Source organism: Sinocyclocheilus rhinocerous, unplaced genomic scaffold (genome assembly GCF_001515625.1).
Source record: "Sinocyclocheilus rhinocerous isolate Xijiao unplaced genomic scaffold, SAMN03320098_v1.1 scaffold1838, whole genome shotgun sequence".
Taxonomy (NCBI): Eukaryota; Metazoa; Chordata; class Actinopteri; order Cypriniformes; family Cyprinidae; genus Sinocyclocheilus; species Sinocyclocheilus rhinocerous.
The window spans coordinates 161,906-172,330 of NW_015660505.1; the positions used below are offsets into that span (position 1 = coordinate 161,906).

General features: G+C 38.3%; 2 protein-coding genes across 7 annotated transcripts in view; both read left to right on the forward strand.

The window, feature by feature from the left end:
- The first annotated feature begins 294 nt into the window (after window positions 1–294).
- On the forward strand, window positions 295–3,734 carry LOC107725198 (alcohol dehydrogenase [NADP(+)] B). 3 transcript variants are annotated; one of them, XM_016534379.1, is made up of 9 exons: window positions 295–481; window positions 1,107–1,202; window positions 1,423–1,542; window positions 1,635–1,786; window positions 2,702–2,897; window positions 2,973–3,172; window positions 3,256–3,328; window positions 3,422–3,508; window positions 3,605–3,734. In XM_016534379.1, exons 2-9 carry the CDS (start codon window positions 1,116–1,118, stop codon window positions 3,668–3,670), a joined length of 981 nt encoding a protein of 326 aa, XP_016389865.1. In that variant the 5' UTR covers window positions 295–481; window positions 1,107–1,115; the 3' UTR covers window positions 3,671–3,734. The 3 variants fall into 3 exon arrangements, with proteins under 3 accessions (XP_016389865.1, XP_016389864.1, XP_016389866.1); XM_016534378.1 differs by lacking the exon at window positions 295–481 and adding an exon at window positions 506–648; XM_016534380.1 differs by lacking the exon at window positions 295–481 and adding an exon at window positions 925–996.
- A 967-nt stretch (window positions 3,735–4,701) lies between these two features.
- The window catches only part of LOC107725201 (histone-binding protein N1/N2-like), a 9,117-nt gene continuing 3,393 nt past the window's right edge, over window positions 4,702–10,425 (forward strand). For 2 of the 4 annotated variants that reach the window (XM_016534385.1, XM_016534388.1), the window contains exons 1-12: window positions 5,139–5,227; window positions 5,510–5,548; window positions 5,646–5,759; window positions 5,912–5,992; window positions 6,083–6,192; window positions 6,421–6,843; window positions 7,043–7,101; window positions 7,198–7,274; window positions 7,374–7,447; window positions 7,591–7,779; window positions 7,912–8,084; window positions 8,863–8,931. In XM_016534385.1, the coding sequence (XP_016389871.1) occupies window positions 5,154–5,227; window positions 5,510–5,548; window positions 5,646–5,759; window positions 5,912–5,992; window positions 6,083–6,192; window positions 6,421–6,843; window positions 7,043–7,101; window positions 7,198–7,274; window positions 7,374–7,447; window positions 7,591–7,779; window positions 7,912–8,084; window positions 8,863–8,931 (1,482 nt within the window). In that variant the 5' untranslated portion in view covers window positions 5,139–5,153. Of the gene's footprint in view, window positions 4,842–5,138; window positions 5,228–5,509; window positions 5,549–5,645; window positions 5,760–5,911; window positions 5,993–6,082; window positions 6,193–6,420; window positions 6,844–7,042; window positions 7,102–7,197; window positions 7,275–7,373; window positions 7,448–7,590; window positions 7,780–7,911; window positions 8,085–8,862; window positions 8,932–10,425 lie in introns of those variants that run through there. The other 2 variants (XM_016534386.1, XM_016534387.1) reach the window with 2 other exon arrangements.

Consider the following 10,425-nt stretch of genomic DNA (forward strand, 5'->3'; position numbering starts at 1 on the left):
GTTTGCAAAACTGCTCTTAATTTCATGAGAGAAATAAAATATTTATTTTAAATATAAAGTAGGGTAATAAGCAAACCATAAAGAATCCCTAACTTTCCCTTTTATTTTTAAATTTAAAAAAGAAAAGACGTAGAAGTGTACAAAGGGTGGTGTATTTTATAGGTTATGGAACGTTTGAAGGAGTTTCAGATTGATCATAATATTATTTTCATATGATCTGACTAAAATGACATGGGGTTTGGGTTTTTTTAATTTGGCAAATAGCTAAGATTAAGTCTTCATTTTAATTTTTATCCCTGTCACTTGAACTAGAAAAGAGTGACGGTGAGGAATTTGTTGTAACGTTATAGAGACTTTTATTTTGACGGATGTTTTTAGAGGACAGCGAACAGGAAGTAAATACGTCAGCGTTATGAGAAATAATTTTTAATCAACCTGGATAGTTATATAGTGAAGAAATTCCTTGACCTACTCATACACCGTAAGTATCTGAACAAATAATATAAAACTATCCCTGACCTAGGAAAAACATTCCTTGTTGTGATGCGCCACATGGGACACTAGTTGAACTGATTTTAAAGGGAGAACTGCAGCATATTCAACTTGCTCTGCGTCTTGTCGTTCATTCTCAAGTTTTACTGTCGAATGGTACGTTATTCAACTGTCTGTGTGATTCCCAGCACTAACTAGACAATTTTAGCGCAAACTGATTTAGAATAATGACTGGGAGTGTGCCAGTAATGCATGGAGGTTGAATTGATGTGATTATTTATATTAAAATACAAAGACTGTTTGTTTGAAACAAATTTTCATTATTAATTTTATAAAGTTTGCTGACCCAAAAGTTATGCTGTCCCCAAAAATGCAGTGCAGGGTGTTACAATATTTACATCCTGCTAGAGCTTCGGTGGAAGTCAGCTGATAAGTCAGCAGGTTACACTTCCTTTCATTCTGCTGAATGAATTTGAACACTGAACATTTTGCATTCACCTTTCTGTGAGTGTCTAGGGTTTAGATTGATTTACTAGTACAGGGATTAAATCATAGATTTGGAAGTCTATTCCATGTATGAACACTGTTCATATTGTTTTTTTTTTTCTCTGAAGGCACACAGGATGAGTATGAATGACTTTGCTGTGCTCAGCACTGGACGGAAGATGCCCCTTGTGGGACTTGGGACATGGAAGAGTGAAGCAGGACAAGTAAGTTTTCTGTGCATTATCCCAACTGTAATTATGACAGAATTTGAATCTGAATATGATGTATTGAGAATGAGAGGAGATTTACTAGGATATGCAGTTCTTCAGTATAGTATCCATTATGTTCTGCAATAATCTTTGGATTTAAATATTGTGTTTGTGTTTAGAACTCAAAAAAAAAAAAAAAAGAAAGCATTTTATATAAATATGTTGTCAATTGCAGGTAAAACAGGCAGTTATTTGGGCATTGCAGTCTGGCTATCGGCACATTGACTGTGCTCCCATTTACGGGAATGAGCCAGAGATCGGTGAAGCATTTCAGGAAATAATGGGACCTGAAAAAGTAGGTCAACCAAGTGGATTACAAATATGAAATGCATACCCATAAACTTAAATATAAAGGATGTGTGCTTTACAACTGTTGTCTTCTTTCAGGGCATAAGGCGAGAGGATGTATTTGTGACCTCCAAACTGTGGAACACAAAACACCACCCAGATGACGTGGAACCATCTCTGTTAAAGACCTTAAAAGACCTAAAGCTGGAGTACCTGGACCTCTACCTCATCCATTGGCCATATGCCTTCCAGTAAGCCTCCAGTTCTTCTTGTAATGAGAATATATATATAGGGGCCTAATGGTTAGAGAGTCGCAGGTTCAAGCCTCAGTACCAGCAGGAAATGTAGGTGGGGGGAGTGAATGACCAGCACTCTCTTCCACCCTCATTATCCACAACTGAGGTGCCCTTGAGCAAGGCACCGAACCCCCCAGTTGCTCCCCAGGCACCGCAGCAAAATTGGCTGCCCACTGCTCCGGGTGTGTGTTCACTACTCACTGCTGTGTGTGCGCACTTGAATGGATGAAATGCAGAACACAAATTCTGAGTATGGGACACCATACTTGGCTACACATCAAATCACTTTTTTACTTTATATACACAGAGAGAAAGAGAGTACTGTGTATGAATGACTTTGAATTGGTTACTCTTCTCAGAACTAATGTAAGATCTAAAATCTAAAGATTTTTTTTTTTTTTCGAAATTATGACTGTTTTTAAAAGAGATTAAAGGGTGCAAGATTCTATAATAGTCTATTGTTAGAATAGTCTTATTCTGGGTGTCTTGTTTATTGCCAATATAAACGTGACATTTTCTCGATCTCCTTTGGGGAATGAAGTGTGAAGTGCTCATTAGTAGGAATAGTTCACCCAAAAATAAAAAATGCTGTCATCATTTGAAGAATTGTATGGAATGTTGGTACCAAACAGTTTTAGCTCCCATTGACTTACATTGTATGGTCAAAAACATGATGGAAGTCAATGGCAACCGAAACTGTTTGGTACTAACATTTTTCAAAACATCTTTCACCAAAGAAAAAAAGTCATACTGGCTGGAATGACATGAGGGTGAGTAAATATGACAGAATGTTCATTTTTGGGTGGACTAACCCTTTAATGTGCTCTGCCTTTTCTCAGTCAAGTGTTTTATCTTGTTATTTTTATCCAGACGAGGTGATACCTCTTTTCCTAGGAAGGAGGATGGAACCTTGCTGTATGACAACATGGACTACAAGCTGACATGGGCTGCTATGGAAAAACTTGTGGGAAAGGGCCTTGTCAGGGCCATTGGGCTCTCAAACTTCAATAGCAGGCAGATCGATGACATCTTATCAGTTGCAAGCATCAAACCAACTGTTTTGCAGGTCAGAAGAAAATGTGATGTCCTAATTTATATGGTTTATTATATCAGTTTGTTGAGTAACAATAGTGTTTTGCAGGTGGAGTCCCATCCATACCTTGCACAAGTTGAACTGTTGGCTCACTGCCGGGATCGAGGTTTGGTGATGACTGCCTACAGTCCGCTAGGATCTCCTGACCGAGCCTGGAAGCATCCAGAAGAGCCTGTGCTGTTGGAGGAACCAGCCATGGCTGCACTAGCCAAGAAATACAACAAGACTCCTGCACAAATTATCATCAGGTAAATTCATGCTTCTGCACGAGTTGTGTATGGTATTTCTTCACTGATTATTACATAGTATTTCTTCATTGATGTTTTGGCAGGTGGCAAACTCAACGAGGAGTAGTGACTATCCCAAAGAGCATTACACAGTCTCGGATCAAAGAGAATATCCAGGTATCTGCATGTTTTTCTTTATTCTTTCATGTTCTAGAGTGTTTATGACCATGTATTGTAACAATGCGATGCATTTACTCTGCTCATTTACAGGTCTTTGATTTCACTCTTGAACCTGAGGAAATGAATCAAGTGACAGCATTGCACAGAGGCTGGCGTTATATTGTGCCAACCATTACTGTAAGTTACATTACTGTAAGCCACATCATACAACATAGCACTAAAGTTTACGTGGCCATTAACAAAGAGGTTACGTTTTTGCATCTATTTTTCTAGGTTGATGGTAAGTCTGTCCCCCGAGATGCAGGACATCCTCACTACCCTTTTAATGACCCCTATTAATACACACTTCTACGTGATTCTGTGCCTTGGAACCATGTGTCCATTCACTACTCTGTATACTTCTAAACACAATAAAAACAATTTTTGTTACATATTGAAATGTGTGCTCATTTTTTGTCATGTGTGGAATGAAACTTAATGAACAAGGGCTGATTTTAAATGTATTCACAATGTTTAAGGGTGAATATTATGAAACTGGTCAAGAATTCATCTGGATTATCACTTTTAAAAGAACAAATTAAAATTTTGGAAATAAAGCATATTTTTAAGACCCTTAAGTTATTTTGACATTATTTTTATGTAAATTAATCAGATTCTAATTATATATATATATATATATATAATATTTCAACTATTTCCACTGCCCTTCCTCTTGGTAAAGTAATCTGATAAGGAAAGTTGTTATATATTAATATAATTTATTATAATAATAATTATTATTAGTAGTAGTTTTATTATATAATATAATTTATTATATTTTATTCACAAAAACACCTGGAACATGTTTTAAATAAGAAAGTGAATAAAGTCTTAATTTTATACGCACATTTAACACGCATTTCACGCGCTCTCACGGCACACATTGTACTTCTCACGCTGAGAAATAGAGAAATCAGGGATGACTTGTCCTGCTATAATTAATGGATGAACACGGAGGGACGTTCTCTGCCGAGTTCACAGCTGTCTCGAGTTATACAGAGTTAAATGACACCGACCAGCCAATCAGAAATGAGAATGTTGTTGTTTCCGGGTAAATTACGTGATCCCTCTGCAAGCGCAACATGGATGCGCGCTATATATATATGTTTGTATTAATTTTGCGTTTTTGTTGTTGCTGTTGTTCTGTTTTGCATGCTTTGAGATGTGCACCGTTTCCCTGTTTGTATTGTGCTTTTGTGTGATGGAACTGAATAAAGGGGGAAAAAAATAAAAGATCTTTTAATACGGTTGCTTGCCCTTTAAATTGATTCTCCCGCGTTTTTGTGACAGGGTCGTAGTTCAGCGGAAGTACGGCTTGTATCCGTATTTAAAGGCGCCAACAAAGACTAATTCAGGAGCAGCTTCACAAAGCTGCTATCTGCACGCACATCATCCAACAGTACATTACAGCTTAGTTTATTTAACGCATTAACATGCCAGAGGAAACAGCAGCTGCTTCAACTGCCGAAAGGTAAAATACAATTTTTAATAAGTGCGCTCCCGAGCCTGGGAAGTAAGCAGAAAAGTTAAAGGAAGTCAGAGTGAGACGTTTTGGCTGGTTTCGTTTGATAACAAAGCAGCTCCGTCCTCCGTCAGGAAAAATGTTTGCTTTTCTCCCGCGCCCGGACATCGAGTCGCACGCGACGGGATGGCGTCACCGTTGATTCCCGCTGATGTGTTGTGTGGCTGCTTTCATTTGGCGGGAGATAGTTTAATATGAACGGCCTGCTTGTTTATATATCCTAAATGAGGAAAGCCCCGCTCTGTTGACGCGTAGTCACGAATGGCCCGTCAGTGCGCTTGGAGCTGCATTGAAATGGCTGCACGCGCGCCGAAGTCGAGCGTTAAGTTTGAAAGGTGGCGGTAACAACACAAATAGCACTTTAAATTGCCCACTTTGGGTATTATATTGACATTAAACTGTGACATTAGATGTTTATCATATCTGCGTGTAGATGTTGCTGACAGTCTCTGTCAGGAAATAACAGTCATAGTAGCATTGCGCTAACTTTGGTCCTTGGCACGTGAACTTCTGAAACGAACTTTAGTGAAAATTGACTCGCATTGGACGTATTCTTCAGACGACTCGAGGCTTTTAAATAATGTATGACTATATTTTTGTATTGTTTATCTTTGCAGTATGGAGGAGAAGCCTTGCTCGTCAAGCGCTGCAGACAGGTAAGTTGGTATCCGTGTTTCGGTTTATTAAAACTGCTTAGTTCGATAAAATTAGTATTGAGCTTCATTTTACTCGCATCTTCATTAAATGTTGCAGCTCCGTCGATGTTTCTGAGGAAGCAAAGAAGCTGGTTGGCACAGGCAACCGGCACTTAGTGATGGGTGATGTTGTGTCTGCAGTGAGTGTGTTCCAGGAGGCTTGTGCCATGCTGTGAGTAGTGAAGGAATATTGTAATATGTATTTAAAGGAAATTTGTGGTACCTGCCATTGTTTGAATAAGTAAACTTTTTTTTAAATTTTTTTTTATTTTTTATATTATGCTCTATTTTTACTTTAATGTGTAACCCATTTTCCCCCTTAAGAGCTGAAAAGTATGGAGACACTGCTGATGAATGTGGTGAAGCTTTTTTCTTGTGTGGGAAAGCCCTTCTGGAGCTTGCTAGGTAGGTATATGGATTAAGATTTAATGCATTACATTTATAAAAAGAAAAGGTTATCAGTTTTTCTAACTTGGGTGTTTTTAATTTCTCTAGGATGGAGAATACAGTGCTTGGTAATGCTTTAGAGGGAGTCCCAGAAGAATCGTCTGAAGAAGGCGAGAAACCGAATGACTCTAAAATTGAAAGCGCAGACAACTTGGATGGTTTGTATTTTACATTTTAGTTTGCCAGTTAAAATGTGTATTTTTCATGCATGCTCAAGGCTTGACATCTGCAAAAAGGATGCTTCCAAAGAACCACCAAATTGACAGTTGTCTGTTCTGCACAAAAACCAGCACATGTTGACACGGCATAACTTTTAAACTTGATTCCGATTAAGAGGGACTCCAGCTGTAACCTAGAAATGTCCCTCCATTTGTACTATGATGCAGAGAAAACCAGAGATGAGCTTCGAGCACAGGTTTATGATGCCATGTCAGAGGACAAAACTCAGTCAGAGGTTGAAAAAGAGGTGGGGGAAGGTGAGCAGAAGAACCAAGAAGTTAAGGAGAAGCAGGAGACGGTTAAAGAGTCAAAGGAAGGGGATGCAGCATCACCTAAAACTAAGAAACCAGCTGAACATGAGGCAAAACCTGCTGAAAATGAGAAACTATCTGAACATGAGGCAAAACCTGCTCAAGATGAGGAGAAACAAGCTGAAAATGAGGAACCTGCCGAAAAAGTTGAGAAGTCAAAAGCTGTGGATGAAAGCGCTTCTAAAAAGGAAGATGTCACTGTGTCAAATGGAGTTACTGAAAAGGGTGATGAGGAGAAAAATGGAAATGAAGAGAATGAAGAACCCATGGAAGATGGAGGTAGTGAAGCATGATGGAGTCTGGGGAGCACGAAATTGAGTATAAAATACCTTTGCTAAATTTCACCTGGTGAATCTTTTAAACACTGTTTGATCCATAGAGTATTTGGCTTTTAAGCTGCAGTGTCAATGAGGGTGTCTAAGGTGATGGGTTTTTACATTAGATCAGTGTCGGTGAGTTAACATCTTTGATGTTTTAGATGAGGATGATGATGATGATGATGAGGAGGAGGATGCAGAGGGTGAAACAAAGGATAAGGTTTGTAATCCATTGTAAACCTTTTTTTTTTTTTTTGGTCTTTTGTCCCCCTCTTCATTTAATTACTGGTTTATCATTGTGTCCATGTGTTTTTAGGACAGTGAGGAGGATGAAGTTGGAAACCTGCAGTTGGCCTGGGAGATGCTTGAGGTTGCAAAGGTGATTTATAGAAGGTATGCCCATATTGCATATCTTTTTTTAAAGTTATTTTAACTATGCATTTACTCGAGCTTCATTTAGAAAAACACATTGTCTTTTTATTCGGTTTGTAGAAAAGACTGCAAAGAAGATCAGCTAATGGCGGCACAGATTTACCTGAAACTTGGAGAAGTTGGAGCTGAATCAGGTGTGTATGTGGTGTGAGTAGATGAAAATATGACTTCATTTTAAGGACCTTTTTGGGTTTCACAAGCTGCTGTAAAATTGAAGTTATTCTTCATTAGTCATTCTTCACTCTTAATTAAATAGTCTCTCCGTTTTGTTATGTAGGTAACTACAGCCAGGCTCTGGAGGACTTCAATGAGTGTTTAACCTTGCAGCTGAAACACCTTCCCTCTCATAGTCGTCTTCTGGCTGAGACTCATTACCAGTTGGGCACAACTTACAGCTACACAGCCCAGTACAGCCAAGCCATTGAGCACTTCTCCAACTCCATCAAAGTCATCGAGAGCCGTCTTGGTAGGAACATTTTCACAGTGGTCTTTTGCCAGTCCTCATGTGTTTTTAACTGAGGATTTGCTTGCTGATAACACTAGTTGCCATGAGCAAGCATGGTACTCTCAATTGATTTCCACACCACTCTTCCTCCAGCTATGATTCAGGAGGTAATAGACAAGGCGGAAGGTGCAGAGGAAGCAAAGGAAGAGAAGAGTGAGCTTGAGGAATTGAAACAGTTACTGCCAGAAATTACTGAGAAGATTGAAGATGCTAAGGAGAGCCAGAGGACGGCTGCTGCAGCATCTGAGGCCATCCACCAGACTCTTGTGAGTTGCATTGGGGCAATAATTGAAATGCATGAAGCATGTTGTCCATTGTTCAGTGCTTTGCAGTGGCTGATTAATTCCTGATGACAAATCTGATATCAGCTTGTATTATACGTTTACTGAATATGGTACCGTTATGTCATGCATCCCTAGCATTGCTCTTAGTACTAGTGCTGGGCGGTATGACCAAAAATGTATATCACGGTATTTTTCAAAATTATACCGGTTTCACGGTACATGACTGTATTATTTTTTTTTTCATGCATGACCGGGTGTTAACAATATTTTCTACTGATTGAGAGAGGAAATACTGCAGTATATTGACTTAGAATGCCCTATTTTACTGTCATGATGAGTGAATATTGTCAAAAAATACCACACTAAATAGTGACTAAACACGACCCCTTTTAATACATGTTAACCAGGAGTCACTCTCATTTCTTCTGTCATCACGTTCTATTAGTTCTACAGCTTCAGTTTCGGAACTTTCACGCTTAGTAACACATACAGCTGTTCCCTCACCACAGTGCAACAGTGAAAAGGGACCCCTTTCAAACAGTGTTGCGTTCCGAACGTTGTTTAAGAGACATACACCGGTATTGCGGTATTTTAAAAATTCATAACAAAAATAAACACCGGTATTCGGTATGAACCGGTATACCGACCAGCACTACTTAGTACACAAAAGTAGAGAAGTTGGGCATGTGGGTCATCCAGGATGCAGTAAAAATGGCTAAAGAGCCAATGATGAATAGTTTGGAATTTGTTTTTGTTACAGGCAGGAGCATCCACCTCATCTGCATTCCCAGCTGAAAATGGTGGCCCGTCCTCATCTACTGCTAGTCAGGTGTTGATGCTTAATTTTACCTCGATTAGCATTAGGAATGGGTGATACTTTGTTACAGTTTCTTAAATGGGGCCCTAACGTTTCCTGAAAGGCCATTTTAATGCGTTCTTTTTTTTTTTTTTTTTTTTTTAATCATGTGACATGGACCAGCTAAATATGTCAAGGGTTTTTGGCACAGAAATTAAAAGTTCAGAAACCATGTGTTGTATTAATATAATTTTAGTATCCCTTTTTGATCCCAAATAAATGACCTTGTCAGTATTGATACTGCTGTATATGTGCCCATCCTCATTTTGAGTCTCAAACTAAGCTCTAAGGCAGGGGTGTCAAACTCATTTTCACTGAGGGCCACTTCATCAACATTATGGCTGCCATCAAAGGGCCAGTTGTAACTGTAAGACTGTACAAATGTTACTACTCCTTAACATATTGTTAAATAACGGTCTCTTTATTTTATTATTACTTAAGTTACAAATATTGCATATGCATTTGCGTTGATGTAAAAATGTTATTGCTCTGTTATTTTAACAAATCCTTTTAATTTATCAGGTTAAGAAATCCAAATTGATCCATACATCAAAGTAAATAAAGACAAGTATCATCAAACACAGGTCATTACATTTAAGTTTGTTAAATTATTTTGTTACATTTATGGTACAACAAATAATTGTGAGCTTCTAAGAACGTGTGGTTTCTATTTGGCATGCTATTTTATACGCAGAAATTGACTTTGGCGTGCATATGATACACAATCAATGCTTGTAGTAGGAAAAAAAGATGTGGTGGTACTCAACCCCACTCCCCCACCCAAAAATAAATGAATACAAACTAAAGTACTAAAAAAAAAAAGTACTTTTTTAATTTTCATAATTTGCAATGAATGTGTATATAGTGCCTAAATTCATTAATAACTGTTTGCAATTCAATTCACATTTGTGTAGAACTTTTCATGATATACTTGTTGCGAAGCAGCTTCACAGAAAATGAACATTTGTACATTTACATTTAGTAGTTTACAGCACTTTTAATAAAAATTAAAAAAAAAGACCAGTAAATGAGCTACCTTGACCTGACTGATCCAGATTTACTGAACCACTGACTACTAGGGGTTGAACGACTTCTGATTTTTTGAAGTCGACTTTTATGTGATGAAAGTCGAGTCGAAGTCGACTAGTCGCTGATGACGTCATTAATGAACAAATAAGTCTGGAGCTGTGACAAACACCTTGTGCACAACTATGGCATATGACACAGCGCTGCCCACATGGCTGTTGCTCCTATAACAGCTTTTTAATCCGTTATTTTGTCTTTGGGTCGTTATATTTCTCACAGGTTTCTGCTCATTCTAAATCAGATACAGATAAAGTAGCACAGTAAATATTACATTAATATGAATGCATTAGTGAGAGCCGACAGCGTGTGTGAATTAATTCTACCTGGCAGCGTCTCTCTACTAGTAAAGTACCTTTGGTTTCTCTTCACGCAAAACCTCCT